The 19,715-nt window shown below is 41.9% G+C and overlaps 1 protein-coding gene across 2 annotated transcripts in view; it reads right to left on the bottom strand.

The window, feature by feature from the left end:
• Positions 1 to 676: 676 nt before the first annotated feature.
• The window catches only part of LOC120927666 (myeloperoxidase-like), a 104,139-nt gene continuing 85,100 nt past the window's right edge, over positions 677 to 19,715 (bottom strand). For both annotated transcript variants that reach the window (XM_040338488.1, XM_040338487.1), the window contains exons 12-14: positions 16,309 to 16,546; positions 2,399 to 2,607; positions 677 to 1,130 (exon numbers count right to left, since the gene is read on the bottom strand). In XM_040338488.1, coding sequence (XP_040194422.1) covers positions 1,108 to 1,130; positions 2,399 to 2,607; positions 16,309 to 16,546 — 470 coding nt within the window. In that variant the 3' untranslated portion in view covers positions 677 to 1,107. The remainder of the gene's footprint in view (positions 1,131 to 2,398; positions 2,608 to 16,308; positions 16,547 to 19,715) is intronic.

The following is a 19,715-nucleotide window of genomic DNA, read 5'->3' on the forward strand; positions in this document are numbered from 1 at the left end:
AGCTTGGTTTTGGACAAGTTGAGTTTAAGGAAGTAGTGTGCCATCCAGACATATATGTCTGTTAGTAAGATGCGTGAGGAGACTGATGGAGTGAGTTATTGCTACTGGACAGACTTTTTATCATTATAGTGAATGGGGCTGGGAGCTGCACCGAGCCGCTGAGAGATGCAGCAGGAACTGCCGCTACAGTTTGCACCTTCCCTAATTGCCGGTGTGAATTTAGCCTTAAAGGAACAGTAAAGGTTCGTTTTTTATTAGATCAATTGATTGCTGTAAGTAAGGGTATTTAAATATCACTTACCTCGATTTTCCTTTTGACCTCCAAAATACAGTAATCCAGGTTTGAAAATGCCATTTCCTGTCTCTCCTCTTCTTGCTTTCCACCAGCATCTGAGCCGTTTTGCATGGTGGAAAGCAGAATGTGCTCACCCCCTCCCTATGACTACAGCCCTGCGTGAAGATGCTCTCTTATCCCTCACAGGCATGGAGGCTAAGCCTAATGGGAACTGTAGTTCCCATAAGGCCGTGATGTAGCAAGAATGAATGCGCACCGCAAACCAGGAAGTCAGTGAGAATAATGATTCAGGAGTGACGGAGGTGAATAAAACAGCTCGATTTCAACAGGTATCAAACTAGTTATAATGCAAAACATTACTTTTTACTTTATCAGCTACTGTCAGACTTTAATTTAAGAGGAAAATATTTTTGTCTTTACAACCCCTTTAAACTATTTTTAAAACATATTTATTACGGTCTTTTAAATATTTCAAATACTTCTACCCTTCATAGGCAGCCACACAGTATCACTCATCTGTAACGTCTACAACTGTAATGTATTATCAGAAAGCCAAATGTTATCATTTTACATCATCAGGTAATCAATACATCTTATGCTTAATGTGAAAGCAGTATTATTAAAGTGAGACTAGGTAAAGGTGATAAAATGATGAGGACCAATCTATTAGTAGCCACTATTATTAAGAACAATGTTTGATTTGTATAATAAATTGGAAAACAAAATTGAAAAAATGTATAGCCTATGCAGAGCCCACAAAGAGGGACAGTGGATGTCTTGCTTTCTGGCTATATTGAAGTTGGTTCCTTTTATCAAACCTTACAGCCGTCTTCATCTGCAATCAGAAAAAAAAAATAGAATAAGCACAAATATGAAATGGGTTCTCTTTAACTACTTAAGCCCTGGACCATTTTGTTGCTAAAGGACCAGGACACTTTTTGCGATTCGGCACTGCATTGCTTTAACTGACAATTGCGTGGTCGTGCGACGTGGCTCCCAAACAAAATTGATGTCCTTTTTTTCCCCACAAATAGAGCTTTCTTTTGGTGGTATTTGATCACCTCTTCGGTTTTATTTTTTTGGGGGTATAAACAAAAATAGAGCAATAATTTGGAAAAAAATACAATATTTTTGACTTTTTGCTATAATAAATATCCCCAAAAAATATATAAAAAAAAATACACTTTTTTTCCACAGTTTAGTCTGATACATATTCTTCTACATATTTTTGGTAAAAAAAACTAACGATGTGGTACTATCCTTCCCACTGACACCAACAATGTGACACTATTCCTCCCACTGACACCAACGATGTGGTACTATCCTTCCCACTGACACCAACAATGTGACACTATTCCTCCCACTGACACCAACAATGTGGTACTATCATTCCCACTGACACCAACAATGTGACACTATTCCTCCCACTGACACCAACAATGTGGTACTATCCTTCCCACTGACACCAACAATGTGACACTATTCCTCCCACTGACACCAACGATGTGGTACTATCCTTCCCACTGACACCAACAATGTGACACTATTCCTCCCACTGACACCAACAATGTGGTACTATCCTTTCCACTGACACCAACAATGTGACACTATTCCTCCCACTGACACCAACGATGTGGTACTATCCTTCCCACTGACACCAACAATGTGACACTATTCCTCCCACTGACACCAACGATGTGGTACTATCCTTCCCACTGACACCAACAATGTGACACTATTCCTCCCACTGACACCAACAATGTGGTACTATCCTTCCCACTGACACCAACAATGTGACACTATTCCTCCCACTGACACCAACGATGTGGTACTATCCTTCCCACTGACACCAACAATGTGACACTATTCCTCCCACTGACACCAACGATGTGGTACTATCCTTCCCACTGACACCAACAATGTGACACTATTCCTCCCACCGACACCAATGATGAGAGCACTATTCCTCATTGGTTGAGAACTATTCCTCCTCCACCTAAACACAGGAGTGCTATGTAATTTTATACTACCAATGACAAATGCCCCCCGTCATAGACAGATACCAAACACAAGACAGGTAAAAGGATGCATCTCTGGACTTACTAGTTTTATTGGTCTCCTTCCATGCAGTTAGGTCCAATGCTGGGAAATTGGAACATGGAACAAATTGTTCAGGGTGCTTATTTAACAAGAAGACGTTTGGAGGAACCTCAGTGATGTTTGTATTGGCACAGATAATATGGGACATAGACACATTCTTTATGGAACGTCTCTGAGCTTCGCTGAGAACCGAATTCCTCTCATAATAAAACCTAAGCAGAAGGTTACATTATTAATCTATTACCTTTTTGCTCAAACAAGGTTGTAAACTCCAACCAAAGCATGGCACAGTTATTTTGTATAACTCCAGTATTTATGCCGTTTATATTGAGAGCTGTGACCATAATCATTTTGTGCTAGCTACAAATGTGTTCTCACATACTGATTATTGGATTCTTTGTCCTATCTAAACCTCATTCTTGTGACCAGAAAAAGATAATTTCCCGGACGCACCATTTTATTTTTGCTTTGTATCCACATTTCTGAATTACAATAGTAATGCATTTAAACTAGGGGTGCACCGAATGGGTTTTTTGGTGCCGAAACCGATACCGAAAATGAAAAATACACTAGGTCGAAAACCGAAACCGATACCGAAAATGACTGTTATAAATATTTTTATACAGGAGATCGTCAGAGACTGGGGACATGATACAGGAGATCGTCAGAGACTGGGGACATGATACAGGAGATGGTCAGAAACTGTAGATATGGTACAGGAGATGGTCAGAGACGGCAGACATGGTACAGAAGTTGGTCAGAGACTGGGGACATGGTACAGGAGATGGTCAGAGACTGGGGACATGGTACAGGAGATGGTCAGAGACTGCAGACATGGTACAGGAGATGGTCAGAGACTGCAGACATGGTACAGGAGATGGTCAGAGACTGCATACATGGTACAGGAGATAGTCAGAGACTGCAGACATGGTACAGGAGATGGTCAGAGACTGCAGACATGGTACAGGAGATGGTCAGAGACTGCAGACATGGTACAGGAGATGGTCAGAGACTGCAGACATGGAGCAGGAGATCAATGCAGCCTCACCAGTGCCCATCATATGCAGCCTGCCAGTGCCCAGTAGCCTATCAGTGCCCATAATTTGCATCCTGCCTGGGCCTCACCAGTGCCCAGCAGCCTACCAGTGCCCGTCATGCAGCCTGCCTGTGCCTCACCAGTGCCCTGAAGCCTACCAGTGCATACCCCCCAACTTTTGAAGATGAGTATGAGGGACATTTATGGGGGAGATTGATCTGTGGCAAGTGTAGTGCGCTGCGGCGAAAAGTGGGTGTGGTAGCATAGTAAACTGTGTTGTCTGTAAACACAGTTTATTATGCTACAGTTAGGAATGGACAGAGTAAGTGATTTGTACAGATAACTTACTCTGTCATTTCAGGCAGGGAAGCCTTCCCTGCTCTCCATCCTGACATATTCCCCACAGCAGCCGGTGGGAGAGGGGAGGGGGGAACCTGGCAGAGCTGGGGGGTGGGCAGGAGACAGTACAGGGTGACAGGAGAATGGCAGGGTAAAGGAGAACAACAGGGGACCAGACAACAGCAGGGTGACCAGACAACAGCAGGGGGACCAAACAAGAGCACAGGGGAGACCAGAGAAGAGCACATGGGGACCAGAGAAGAGCACAGGGGGGACCAGAAAAGAGCACAGCGGGGGACCAGAAAAGAGCACAGGGATCATAGAAGCATACAGGGGGACCAGACAAGAGCATGGGGGACTGGAAAAGAACAATGGGAGCAGAGAAGAGCACGGGGGACTGAAAAAGAGCACAGGGACCAGAGAAGAGCACGGGGATTGGAAAATAGCACAGGGACCAGAGTAGAGAATGGGGGGACTGTAAAAGAGCATGGGGGGGGGGGCTGAAGAGGAGCACAAGGGGGGACAGAGAACAGTAGGGGTCACAGGTGGGAGAAAGCAGAGAAGTTGCTGGGGAAGATCACAGAAGGGTCAGGAGAGATCTGAGGAGCACACGGACAGCAGAAAAAAGCTGGAGAGGAGGGGCGGCATACAGAGGAACCAATGCCCTCCATGTTCTTCCTGCAGCTGCTGAATGCCCACGTTTTCTCCTCTCCTTCCTGCAGGCATTCAGTGGCTGCAGGAAGAACATGGAAAGCATTGGTTCCTCTATATGCAAAATAAAAGAACAAATTCTTCTGGACAGCCGCACACCGAATAAAAATGGCCTTTATTGTAAAATCCAAAAATAGAAAACTGACGCGTTTCACACTGTATTAGTGTTCACTCTGTATGCTGCCCCTCCTCTCGGGCTGGGTCGCAAAGGCGACCACTGTAGTTACGCCCCTGCAGTGAAGTAAAGAAAAAAAGTTCTGGCAGAATGAAGGAGCAATGAGAAATGAATGGAATACTGGCAGGATTCTGAGGCTGTGACAGTTGCAGACTAGAGCATATAGAGACTAGTAGATGAAAAGATTATAGACCGGGAAATGCTGAGGATGAAGGGGGAGGAAGGGGGGGGGGCTGCGAGTGTCGTGAGAGCTGGACAAGCAATGAGAGAGAATAAAAGTGCTGGGTGTGAGGAGTTATCAGCGATGCCGGAAAGATTACCGTACTTCATTTACCTTCTACAAAGTACATTCAGGTCGGTACAGAGGCACTGGGCAGTGGCACTCAGGGGCAGGAGAGGATCTCATCGGCACTGCACAGTGACAGAAGACAGGAGCAGGAATGGGGTCAGATGTCAGAATCCTCCCACATGCAGGGGATCCTATCACCCGATCGCAGGGGTCAAGTCCTGGGGAAAAAAGTGTGGGAATTCCCACCCAAGATCCACTCCCCCACCAAAAAAAAAATGATACGCTCATATGCATAATTACTAAAATGCATGTTTTTTTCAATCCACTGTACCTTAGTAATCCTTTATGTGAAAAGACAGTGATGTCTATATTAAACATACATGAGTGTGAACGAAAATAAGTGAGTCCATAAATATATACATTAATCATATGATTGAAAATAATGATAAATGATGTGGTGGAGACACTATAGACCTAGGTTTAAAAGTCAATATCTGTGAAAATGTGAGTCCATAAAAGTAAACGTGGAATCAAGAGTTGAAATGATCAATCAAAATTGCAGTGACAAGACACCCACGGTGATTCTAGTTGAAATGGAATAATGGTGATAACGCCCGCCACCAGGAGGGGAGGCTTACCAGATGCGATGGACCCAAGTGAGCTTATGCCCAAAGGGTCAGTAAGGCTTGTAAATGGTATAGATGAGATGATATACCGGAACACACCAAAACATACGACCAGCAAATAACGGTGAAGTCTTCGCTTAGTAACAGGTGGAAGGGATAACCTCAGCTGGGAGATGGCTCATGAGAATTGGAGAGCTTGCCCAAGTTATGTGGAGGAAAACGAAAGGCACATAGCGTGATACCGTAAAAACAGGAACGTTTATTACCGGTTAAAAACACTTACAGTTTGGTAGATAAAAAAGGACATCAATGTTGTAAAGTGCATGGCAGCAGTGGAGTCCCGACGCGTTTCGCTACAACTAGCATCGTCTGGGGTAAAACCCTACTGATGCCACCATGCTTAAGTTTAAAATATGACCTCCTTAGGAACACTCCCCTGGCGGATCGCCCAATGAGAATGCATTTCCGGGTCACCCTGGTGTATCATACATTGTTTGATTGTATAAGGAACAGGATATGTAGAATCTATGCCAAAATGAATGGTACTATCGCTTGAGACCAATTAGTTAGTTAAAATGAACTGACCTGGTCCGTATGTAGTTTATGAAAGACAGTCCACAATGGTCCGACTTGGTGGGGTCACATGACTTATTCACATGTACGTCCAAGCAGGTTGTGTGGGCCAATAGAATGAATCCACGTCACAACAAAGCGACGTGGATTGGTAAAAGATTCGATGGATTTTACAAGTCTGGGCCGGCGCTTAGGTCACATGACCTCGCTGGAAAAGGGCGCATAAACAGACCGTCACTGGACGCGCCGCTCTGCTCATTCGTCCAGCGTGGCGCAGCCCAATAGAGTGACGTTCGTGATGGGCGTACTCTCAATGTTTCAAATCCCCAATGCGTGCGTACGTGTGTGTGTATACACACGTTGCGTTCCAAGCTGGATAGACCTAGAACGCTGCGCTCCACTGTGCGTTCCGGGGTGTAAAAATTAACTCACAGCCCGGAAAACACAAATAGTATATGATATAATAAAACGGGAGAAGAAAAAGGGGATGGACAGAGAATAAACTGCCACAAGATAATTATGTTGTATTTAAACTACTGAAAATCTATATATTATTTTAGCAAATAAATACAACTTTAAAAGTTAATAAAAACGTATCTATTTGATTATATTGTAAAAATCACAAAAAAAGGGACAAATCCTTGTGGGGAATCATGTCTTAACTTCGAATGTCAGTGAACCTCGACATTCAAAAAATGGCAATACTAGCGCCCCCTAGGGGAGATGTTATAAACATAAGCAAGAATTCTACAAAGGGAGTGATTGATAAAAATTGTATTGCCTATCAATTAGTGTATATCCAATTAAAAGGTTCATGCCTATGCATGTGAAAGCGGTAAATATACTAGTAGGTCCAGGAAGTGACTTTACACTGGACGAACCCCCATGACAGGCTGTAAAATTAAGAAAATATACAATACATTCTGTTATGTGTATACAAGAAAGAGAGATATCTAAAAAACTAATAAAACATGTGTAAATGAAAGAAAATAAATAAATGTTACTTCACAGAAACATATTATATAAACATAAATAAGAAATATGTATGTTTCAAATGGACACTGAATAGGCCAAATGTGTAAAAAAATATGGAACAATTATGAATGGTAAATAGGGACATCCTATACTTATTAGGATTTGTTAATAAAAGAGTTGATGTCCCAATCTACATTGAGACCTGATGGTGTGTGTGTGCCCAATTCGTATATCCAGAAGGTTTCGAATTGGGACACCCCACGAGTTTTCGGGCTACCTCTCCAAGGGGACACGAATTGATCTATAATGAGAAATTGTGTGCCAGTGGGGTTCTGAGCATGGTATTTTTTATAATGCCTTGGTACAGTATGGTGAATATCACCAGCTAAAATGAGGGCTATGTGCTCAGCAACTATAACGGAAAATTTCCGGATAGTGCGACCAACATATTGTTGGCCGCACGGGCAAGTAATAAGGTACACCACGTACTTAGTTGAACAGGTACAGAACTGTTTTATAGGGTAAACTTTCCCAGTTGTTGTGGAACGAAACTCGAGGTTCTTGGTCCTACCTGAGATGTTATATCTACATACTGTACACTTTTTACAAGGATGATATCCGACTAGCTGGTGAAAGAAAGAAGGACGTGTGGGGGGGTTGATAATATTCGGGGCAATTTTTCTCTGAAGTGTTGGTGCACCCCTAAACACAACTTTGGCTCGTTCGGGTAGAACAGGTCCTAGAACTCGGTCGTTTCTCAATATATTCCAATGCTTGGAAACAATGGATTTGACCAGTTTATGTTGTGTAGAGAATGACGTGAGCAATGCCCATTTGAAACTTTCATCCTGTTCTCTTTTGGGTTTGACCTCTAGTAGGGAACTTCTGTCTACTTCAAGAGAAGATTTAAGAGCCAGTTCTATATTGGCAGGATCATATCCCTTGTCTATGAACCTGTGCTTGAGGATGTTAGCTTGCATAGAAAAGGTATCTAAATCTGTGCAGTTCCTTCTCAACCTGAGAAACTGACTTCGAGGTATGGAGTTCAGCCATGACGGATGATGACAGCTGTCAGTTGGAATAAAGCTGTTCCGGTCAGTTTTTTTAAAAAATGTTTTAAATTGAAACCGGTTGTTTACAATGCTAATCTCCAAATCCAAAAATTGGATGGTATTTGAGCTAGCTGTATGGGTAAGGGATATCCCCCTGTCATTGTTGTTCAGATGATTCATAAAAATCTCGAGTGTTGCCAAACTGCCATCCCATAGGAGGAGGATGTCGTCAATGTACCTCGCCCAAAACACGAGTGAAGTGGTGTTATAGGTATAGACTTAGGTATGTGACCTAAGCGCCGGCCCAGACTTGTAACATCCATCGAATCTTTTACCAATCCACGTCGCTTTGTTGTGACGTGGATTCATTCTATTGGCCCACACAACCTGCTTGGACGTACATGTGACTAAGTCATGTGACCCCACCAAGTCGGACCATTGTGGACTGTCTTTCATAAACTACATACGGACCAGGTCAGTTCATTTTAACTAACTAATTGGTCTCAAGCGATAGTACCATTCATTTTGGCATAGATTCTACATATCCTGTTCCTTATACAATCAAACAATGTATGATACACAAGGGTGACCCGGAAGTGCATTCTCATTGGGCGATCCCCCAGGGGAGTGTTCCTAAGGAGGTCATATTTTAAACTTAAGCATGGTGGCATCAGTAGGGTTTTACCCCAGACGATGCTAGTTGTAGCGAAACGCGTCGGGACTCTACTGCTGCCATGCACTTTACAACATTGATGTCCTTTTTTATCTACCAAACTGTAAGTGTTTTTAACCGGTAATAAACGTTCCCGTTTTTACGGTATCACGCTATGTGCCTTTCGTTTTCCTCCACATAACTTGGGCAAGCTCTCCAATTCTCATGAGCCATCTCCCAGCTGAGGTTATCCCTTCCACCTGTTACTAAGCGAAGACTTCACCGTTATTTGCTGGTCGTATGTTTTGGTGTGTTCCGGTATATCATCTCATCTATACCATTTACAAGCCTTACTGACCCTTTGGGCATAAGCTCACTTGGGTCCATCGCATCTGGTAAGCCTCCCCTCCTGGTGGCGGGCGTTATCACCATTATTCCATTTCAACTAGAATCACCGTGGGTGTCTTGTCACTGCAATTTTGATTGATCATTTCAACTCTTGATTCCACGTTTACTTTTATGGACTCACATTTTCACAGATATTGACTTTTAAACCTAGGTCTATAGTGTCTCCACCACATCATTTATCATTATTTTCAATCATATGATTAATGTATATATTTATGGACTCGCTTATTTTCGTTCACACTCATGTATGTTTAATATAGACATCACTGTCTTTTCACTATTTATTTCTCAGCGCTGCATTTTTTGGATTTTTGTTTGTATTTCTTTCCTTGTTTTCACTGGATTGTATGTAGCTGCTTGTTACCCTGATAGCGCAGATTTATTATTTTTTAATTTTTAGTAATCCTTTATGTTACTGGCCGCTTCCTGTATATGGATTCATTGGGTAGTGTGCGGGTATCCGGTCACTTCATCGATGCCGCAATGTCTCCTGGGAGCATTTGTCATTGTTCCCAGGAGACATTGCGGAGGTCTGCCGCGAGTTATCGCAGGATTTAGAAAGAAGCAAGTTCTTTCTAAATCCCGCAATAACTCGCGGCAGACCTCCGCAATGTCTCCTGGGAACAATGACAAAAGCTCCCAGGAGACATTGCGGCATCAAGGAAGTCATGGAATACCCGCACACTACCTGATGAATCCATAAACAGGAAGCGGCCAGTAAGCGACCGGTAACATAAAGGATTAATAAGGTTCGCCTGCCCCTGACAGTGACTCGTGAAGGATTGGCTCGGGCGGCTCGGCTGCTCTAGTCCTGCAAAGGGAACTGAGTTCCTGCTGTGAAAAAAGTGCAGGAACTCCGTTCCTACGCGTTCCTGCAGGACTTGAGCCCTGCCCGATCGCTACGCACAGTGTTAAGTGATGGGAGGAGGGGAGCAAGCTCCACCCCCTGTGCCTCCGATAAACCTGTTCCCTGTATCCTGGCCGCACTTAACATACTGTGCAGGAGCAACTCAGAGCGAGATGTCGGGAGGCGGGGCTGGGAGGGAAAGTCGCTCTGCACACAGTTTCCTCCACAGTTTGCACCCGCAAAGCACAAAAGCGCCCCACAACGACCCCCCAGGCTTTTTTTTATCGCTGTGTTTTTTCTTTCGGCAATATGCTGACAACGGCATTTTCGGCCAATATATTTCGGCAGCCAAAATTTCGGTGCATCCCTAATTTAAACGAATCCGAAATAAGGAATCAAAATTTGGAGGAAATTCAAATCTGAATTGAATTTGAATCGGATTTAAAAAAACAAAAATAAAAGACAATAACAAAATAGAGAAGAGATAAAATAAAATAGAAAAGAATAGAATAGATTAGAGTAAAACAGAACAGAATAGAAAAGAATAGAGTAGAAAATAATTAAATAGAATAGAAAAGAATAGTGTAAAACAGAACAAAATAGAACAGAAAAAAAAAAGAGAATAGAAAAGAATTTAACCACTTCAGCCACGGAAGGATTTACTCCCTAATGACCAGGCCATTTTTTGCGATACGATACTGCGTCGCTTTGACTGACAATTGCACATGCAACGTTGTACCCAAACAAAATGTATGTCCTTTTTTGCCCACAAATAGAGCTTTCTTTTGGTGGTATTCGATCACCTCTGCAGTTTTTATTTTTTTGCGCTATAAACAAAAAAGACAGAATTCTTTTTATTTCTTCATCAGTTTAGGCCAATATGTATTCTTACCCATATTTTGGGTAAAAAAAAATTGCAATAAGCATATGTTGATTGGTTTGCGCAAAAGTTATAGCATCTCCATAATAGGGGATATATTTATGGCATTTTTATTATTATGTTTTTACTAGTAATGGCGGTAATCAGCAATTTTTAGCGGGACTGTGTCATTGCGGCGGACAGATCGGACACTTTTTTGGGACCAGTGACATTTATACAGTGATCAGAGCTAAAAATAGCCACTGATTACTCTATAAATGACACTGACAGGGAAGGGGTTAACACTACGGGGCAATCAAGGGCTTAGGTGTTCCCTAGGGAAGTGTTTCTAACTGTGGGGTTAGTGTACTGACTGGGAGTAGAGAGAGATCACTGTTCCTGATCAGTAGGAACAGCAGATCTCTCTCTACTCCCATCAGAATGGGGATCGGTTTGCTTACATACACAGATTCACGTTTTGACTCTCTGTGGAGCGATCGTGGGTGGCCGACGTACAACACGGCGTTGGCCAAGCGCAATGGCTTGGGTGTATATAACTGCCCCGGCTGGTCGGCAAGCAGTTAATAAAATAGAAAAAACAATAGAATAAAATAAAATAGAAAGAAAATGCGTATGTAGTACTTAACCACTTAAGACCCGGACCTTTAGGCAGCTAAAGGACCCGGCCAGGTTTTGCGATTCGGCACTGCGTCGCTTTAACAGACAATTGCGCGGTTGTGCGACGTGGCTCCCAAACTAATTTTTTCCCCACAAATAGAGCTTTCTTTTGGTGGTATTTGATCACCTCGGTTTTTATTTTTTGCGCTATAAACAAAAATAGAGCAACAATTTTGAAAAAAAATCTATATTTTTTACTTTTTGCTATAATAAATATCCCCCAAAAATATATAAAAAAACATTTTACGTTGTCTTCTACCTATTTTTGGGAAAAAAATCGCAATAAGCGTTTATCGGTTAGTTTGCGCAAAATGTATAGCGTTTACAAAATAGGGGATAGTTTTATTGCATTTTTATAATTTTTTTTTTTTTTACTACTAATGGCGGCGATCAGCGATTTTTTTCGTGACTGCGACATTATGGCGGACACTTCAGACAATTTTGACACCTTTTTGGGACCATTGTCATTTTCACAGCAAAAAATGCATTTAAAATGCATTGTTTACTGTGAAAATGACAATTGCAGTTTGGGAGTTAACCACAAGGGGGCGCTAAAGGGTTATGTATGACCTAATATGTGTTTGTAACTGTAGGGGGGTGTGGCTGTTGGTGTGACGTCATCGATTGTGTATCCCTATAAAAGGGATCACACGATCGATGACGCCGCCACAGTGAAGAACGGGGAAGCTGTGTTTACTCCGGGGACCGATCGCGGGACTCCAGCAGCGATCGGGTCCGCGGGTCCCGCGGTCCCGAAGCTTCGGACCAGGTCGTGGGCGCGCGCCCGCGACCCACGGCTGGGTACAAGCACAGGACATACCTGTACGTGCATGTGCCCAGCCGTACCATTCAGCCGACGTAAATGTGCAGGAGGCGGTCCTTAAGTGGTTAAACACCGCTATGTATAAAATAAATGATAGGAACTAGAAAAAGAAAAAACTCAACAGCTGCAACCATTGAATAGTGATCTCACACCCACAGTTGAAATATAAAATCAAATAATGGTGCACTAATTCAACCTGTGAAAAGTTTACCTGTGCAAAAAAAATGTTATTATCCAGAAGTACTGCACTGCTAATTACCATCTATCGCTAAATTGCCTAGTACTCATAGATGAATACAATTGGTGTAATAATGTATAAAATTCACAAACGTCATGAAAATATTGCAAGACACTGTAAAACAAATTAATGTGAAAAAGTCCCAAACAAATTCTAATAAGTACATACAATGGGACCTGCTCCTTAGGGATTGCTCAGAACACAAAAGACCATTATAGCCATATGCGTGCGCAAGGGGTGTGCCAGGTGTGCCTGGGCACACCCTAATCCTGGGGTATGGCAACCTGTCAATGGTGGGCAGGTGACAGGTAAACCGCAAACCTTCCTTGCCGACCCTCAGAACCTAGACAGAAGAGGTGGTGGGGGTGGAATTTAGTGGAACTGATCTGTATTTTCCTCCTGCAGCAGCTGAAAGTAGGCTTCTCCTCCTCTCCCTTTTGTCAACATTCAGCTGCCACAAAATATAGGAGATCGGTACTAATATATGCCACCCCTCCTTTCCCTGTTACTCTTCCTTCTGTTGCCCGGGTCCCCCTGTGTGCTCCCTTGCTCCCCCTTCATCCCATTGTTTCAGGATGGAGAGTGGGGAAGAGGCGGTAAATTTGTCAAATGCATATATGTGTTGGAGGTTTGGGGTGCACATCCTAATGTAATAGACTAGGCACACCTGCTTGAATATGTTGATGATTTACCTGATGACTGATGATTCACCCAAAACCGTGGCAGTTCATTTCCTTGGAGTGGATCCTCGTTTTACTTATTAGAATTTGTTTGGAACTTTTTGACATTCATTTGTTTTACAGTGTTATTCAATATTTTCATAATTTTTGTGAATTTTATACATTATCACACTAATTGTGTTCATTGATAAGCACTAGGCAATTTAGCGATAGATGGTAATTAGAAGTGCGGTACTTCTGAATAATACATTTAATCCTTTCATAGGTTGAATTAGCGCACCATTATTTGACTTTATAAAATAGAAAGAATATAACTAATCTTCTGTAACTTTAATTTTAATAGAATAGATTGTGAAAAAAGGGAAAACACTGCGCTAAACCAAACATATATGTGAAACAAAGCAGCTAGCACACAAACAAAGTGGAGAACATGGTAGAACAATAGTGCAGCGCTAAATGATGTGCACAATGGTTAAAAGGCACAAAAGTGAATACAAACAAAATATATATAAAGTCCGCAGTATGGGGACGGCTCTCTAAGCCGAAACGCGTCGGTTTGCGTTATAGCACCCCATACTGCTTTTATTATTGTTCATGTGATCCTGTTTTTATGTTTTGCTTACCATTTAAAATAAAACCTGTCACGGTTTATTTTGACCTGCACCATCTGGAGCATCTTTTTTCTTTTCCATTTGCCCTGCGAGCCCACTGGGGCTCTCCATATATGTCCTGCAATTTAAGTTATATCCGTCCAGCTCCTGTGATGGGTGGTATTCATCTCATCTGACTCGTACAGCCATCGCCGTCTGGGGAGTTTTTCTGTGCAGAGATTCAGGTCCGCTGAGACCACTACGCTCACGAGACTTAGGGTCCTTTCACACGTGCGGACCGTTCATCCGTTTTTTCATACGTCCGTTTACAAACTGCAATGCTTTCCAATGGGATAGCATACGTTAGCGGATGAGCATCCGTTAACATCCGTCTCCGTTAAGCTCCGTTTTTTTTAACAGAAGAAAACCCTATTTTTCTTCCGTCAAAAAAACGGAACGGACGAAAAACGGATGTTAGCGGACGATCCGTTTAACATCCGATCCGCTAACATCCGTTTTTCATCAAAATATGTAATAAAAATAAAGTTCTGAAAAAAAAAAAAAAAACGGATGAAAAAACGGATGAAAAAACGGAAGAAAAACAGATGACAACTGATGAAAAACGGATGACAACTGATGATAAAAAACTGATCAACTGATGATAAAAAACTGATCTAAAAAACGGTCCGCACGTGTGAAAGGACCCTTATTGTTCTAAAAAAAACAGCTGAGTCCACACCCTCCAGTAAGAGTACCCTATTATACTTACCTCTTCTATGTGATGCCTTGATGATCCCTTCAGACAACTATACACTCAACGTTCATGTCAATGCTCCTATTCATCACCTCTCCTATGGAATCTTAATTTGCACACCGAACTGTGTGCTCTATTCATTAACCCAGTGTCACATTCACTGTGATATAGGGTCTTTACACAGACTTTATATATATTTTGTTTGTATTCACTATTGTGCCTTTATAACCATTGTGCACATCATTTAACGCTGCACTATTGTTCTACCAATAGAATAGATTAGAATGGAAAAGAATAGAATGGAAAATAAGAGATAAGAATAGAAAGGATAGAATAAATTAGAAAAAAACAATAGACTATAATAGAATAGAATAAAATAGAAAGAATATTACCGTCTTCCGAAAATTCGAATTGCGAATAGAATAAATTTGAATTCAAATATAATAAAAAAAGAATAAACTAGAAAATAAAAGAATATGCTAGAATATATAAAAAAAAAAACAATAGAACAGAATACAATGAAATAGAAAGAATATAACCATCTTCCGAAATCTGAATTTTGAATAAAATACATTTGAGTTAAAATGCCAATTAGAATTTGAATGCCAATTCAAATTCAATTTGAATAGTACTTGAAAACAAATAAACAAAACAAAACATATTCAGAAAATGAATTAAATTAATTTAACAAATTTAACTAAACAAAATGATTTAAATAACGAATTGAAACTAAAAAATTTTTTGTTCTGCACATGTCTAGGGTTGGGCAGATACACATATCCCTGCTATTTTATATTCCAGTTAACCAAATCTTTTCTTTACAATTGATGAAATTAAACCGGGAGAGCCTTAAAAAACCCACTTTAAACCCCAACTCAAAGACATCTGAAGAGCATTTGTACTTGTCTCTTTTCTTCATTTGCACATTGCTCTATAATTTTGTAAACTTATCAGACATGATCAGATTGTACTAGCTAGTAAACTGGGGAGCCATTTTCTTAAAGGGGTTGTAAAGGTTTGTTTTTAATTTTCTAAATTGGTTCCTTTAAGCTATTGCATTGTTGGTTCACTTACCTTTTCCTTCCATTTCCCTTCTAAAAAAAAATGTCTTTGTCTGAATTTCTCACTTCCTGTTTCTCCTCATTAAACTTGCCACCATCATCCAAGCGGTGGTTAGTCAGCCAGACCAGCTTACTGAGGAGGAACAGGAAGTGAGAAATTCAGACAAAGAAAACAAAGAGAAAAAAAACATTTAGAAGGCAAAATGAACCTTAACAACCCCTTTAAGCATACAAACGACTTTCTATCCAGTGATTCTAAAAGACATGTCAAAGATTTCTGCTACTTTTTTACCCAATACTGTAGGTGACAGAACAACACGCTACACAGCAAAACTGTATCTTTTTTTCTGTACAATTTTTTTTTTTTAAAACAATGTAGATGTGAATGTAATTAATCAGCCTCTCCATTATATAATGTAACTTTTGGATTGAAGGATTCATAATCTTTGCTGGGACCAGATTAGGGAATACTTTTTGTGAGTCTTACTAATGAATGAAATATATTTTGCCTGTGAGCCTTCCCTGTACACTAGTAAATGAAACATACCGATCTCCATCCCGAGTCCTGCGGAACTGGTCCCCAATAATACGAGCCATCAACTGTCCAGTTCTTCCACCGGGCACCATAAGTTCAGATACTCCTCCAATCCAGAGGTCTATGTTTTTAGGTGTTTTATACAGAGCCATTAGTTTTTTGGCTAGCTGCGTATTATTTAGAACAATGGCCAACTCATCCTGATTTTTGGGGACAGAAAGGTTAAAATATTTCCTCCATTCACTGTATCCTAGGTAGAAAGGAAGAATATGACAGACAACTTTTAATAAAGGTAAACAGGACTGTTAGAGAGCACTTGCATGACATGTACAGTAAGTGATATTGATTAGTCAGTTCCTAATGCATTCCAACACACTGCAGCTGTACTAAAATCAAAAGGTTCACTCAATTTATCCTAATCTGTGTTCTCTGTGATCTTTATATAGCTCCTCACAGGGTCACTAGATATGACCCTCTCAAGTCTTTGTGATGACTACAGCCAGACTTTATGTCACTGATCATATGGTCTCTGGACATTAGGGTTGCAACCTCATCCCTTTAAACCCGAACACATATGAATTACACAGGTTCTGAGGGTAATTTAATGCAGATAAGGGTCCTTTCACACGTGCGGACTGTTCGTCCGTTTTTTCATACGTCCGTTTACGGACTGCAATGCTTTCCAATGGGATAGCGTATGTTAGCGGATGAGCATCCGCTAACGTCCGTTAACATCCGTCTCCGTTAAGCTCCGTTTTTTTAACGGAAGAAAACCCTATGTTTCTTCCGTCAAAAAAACGGAACGGACGAACAACGGATGTTAGCGGACGATCCGTTTAACATCCGATCCGCCAAAATCCCTTTTTCATCAAAATATGTAATAAAAATAAAGTTCTAACAAAAAAAAAAAAACGGATGAAAAACGGATGAAAAACGGATGTAAAACGGATGAAAAACGGATCTAAAAAACGGTCCGCATGTGTGAAAGAGCCCTAGGGCACCAAGTGAGTTCAATTACCATCTTTATTAGCCACAGAACCTGTGTAATTAATATGTGTTTGGTTTTAAAGGGATGAAGTGGCAAACCTAGTGGACATAGACTTCCCAAAGTGTGACTACCTCTCCCTCTCTGCTTCCTATATACAGTAACCAATCACATACTGTATGTATATGAAATGAACACTAATTTGGACTAGGAGGTTGGACTATAACGGCACACGAGTAGTTAATGTAAAAATCGAAAAGTTTTTATTATAGAGATTTATATAAAAGTACATTCAAAAATTATAACAGTATAGTAATTACTGGTATATGGCCCAGAGAAATGCTATAATATCACTACCAAAAAATTACAATAGTGTAAATATACTCAGGTTGCAGGAGATACATATCCAACAAACGATAATAATTAAACAGTATGTATATGAAGTGTATAGCCTTAATCATGGGTCCGGTATGCAGAATATTTTTCTTGCTCTGCTCTACATGTTTCGCGTAACAAAGCGCTTCTTCAGGAGCATGATGGTAAACAGGTCGTATTGAGTAGTGTAAGGCCCCGTACACACGAGAGGATTATCCGCTGGAAACGGTCCTCCGGACCGTTTCCGCGGATAACTCCTCTGGCGGATTTTGATCTGATGGTTGTACTAACCATCAGATCAAAATCCGCCAGGAATTCCCTCCGCGGTGACGTGTCGCGCCGTCGCCGCGATGATGACGTGCGCGACGCTGTAATATAAGGACTTCCACGCATGCGTTGCATCATTACGACGCATGCGAGGAAGGGAACCGGACGGATTGATCCGGTGAGTCTGTACAGACCAGCGGATCAATCCGCTGGACTGGATTCCAGCGGATAGATTTCTTAGCATGCCAAGAAATTTTTATCCGCTGGAAATCCACCGGCCGAAAAATATCCGCGGATAAATATCCGCTGGGTCGTACACACCAGCGCATCTATCCGCTTAAAATGATCCGCGGATAAATTCCAGCGGATAGATCCTCGCGTGTGTACGGGGCGTAACACGAGCCTAGATACCAACACACTGGCAGTATATCTAAACCAGATAGCCAGTTAGGTTTGTAGAAATCATAATAAAAGACAGCCGGGTATTAAAGCACAGTCTGCTGGTAAGCAAGAAAGGAGGATTCTATCCAGGTGTATTTATCTCTATACGCCAAAGACTGCACACTGATATAAATCTGGTGCGTGGGTTGGGCAGGGATAATCTGTCCAAAAAGTAACCCAAAGAAGGTAACGTAGCCAGGCTCTTAAGATCTGGCAAGTTGGTTTAGTAGAGAGTCCTGTGGGGAGCCTTTCCTGTCAGCAGCACACAGGAGAGGCTCCCCACAGGAAACATACAGTGTTTCTTGACTCTAGTCCTCAAGGCGCCCCAACAGGTCATGTTTTCAGGGTTTCCCTCAGATGAAACATCTGTGGTAATTACTATGGCAGTGAAATTGATCAAATCACCTGTGCAAAATAATGGAAAGCCTGAAAACATGACCTGTTGGGGCGCCTTGAGGACTGGAGTTGAGAAACAGTGGCTTAGAGAAACTTTTTAGTACTGTAATTTTTACATTGAAAGTAAGGGTGCACTCACACTTTTAACTGAACCGTGCTCATTATGGATTTCCTCCTCCCTGCACTTACACTGAATTATAATGAAGTGTTCCTGGGCAGACCTACAAGCTAACCAGCCCACAGTGATCCCTACTTCAGCACACAGACTTCTATGGAGACTTCTAGTACGGTATTCATCAGGCTGAAGCAAACTATTAACTGCATGAACTGTGCTCCGATGCCTCACCCGATACCTGGGCAGTCAGGGTGATCGGTGCGCCAGGGGAGTTGCAAGTCTTCTCCATGCTGTCTCCCCCCGTGCTCCATGTGCTGCCTTCTCCCCCCCATGCTTCGTGTGCTGCCTTCTCCTTCTTCCCCCTGTGCTTCGTGTGCTGTCTTCTCCTTCTCCCCCCCCCCCCCCCGTGCTCCATGTGCTGCCTTCTCCTTCTCCCCCCCTGTGCTCCATGTGCTGCCTTCTCCTTCCCCCCCCCCCTGTGCTCCGTGTGCTGCCTTCTCCCCCCGTGCTCCGTGTGCTGCCCCCTCCATGTCGGAGGTAGGAGCCGCTAAATCCGGCTCCTACCTTTTTCGAATGGACAGAGTCAGTGTCCATTCACATAACTGAGCATCGTAACCTGTGTTTACGATGCTTCAGTTTATGAATGGAGGAAGCTTCTCCATTCATTTTAGCTGAGGCTGCAGAGAAAGTGTCCTTAGTCCCTTTCTCTGTCTCAAAGAGGAGATGTCAGAGGTCTGTTAAGACCCCTGATATCTCTCCAAAGACCCCCAATAGGGCTGATTAAAAATAAATAAATAAATAAATTGCAATAAAAAATACAAAAAAAAAATGTAAATAATA

The sequence above is a fragment of the Rana temporaria genome, chromosome 2 (genome assembly GCF_905171775.1).
Source record: "Rana temporaria chromosome 2, aRanTem1.1, whole genome shotgun sequence".
Classification (NCBI taxonomy): Eukaryota; Metazoa; Chordata; class Amphibia; order Anura; family Ranidae; genus Rana; species Rana temporaria.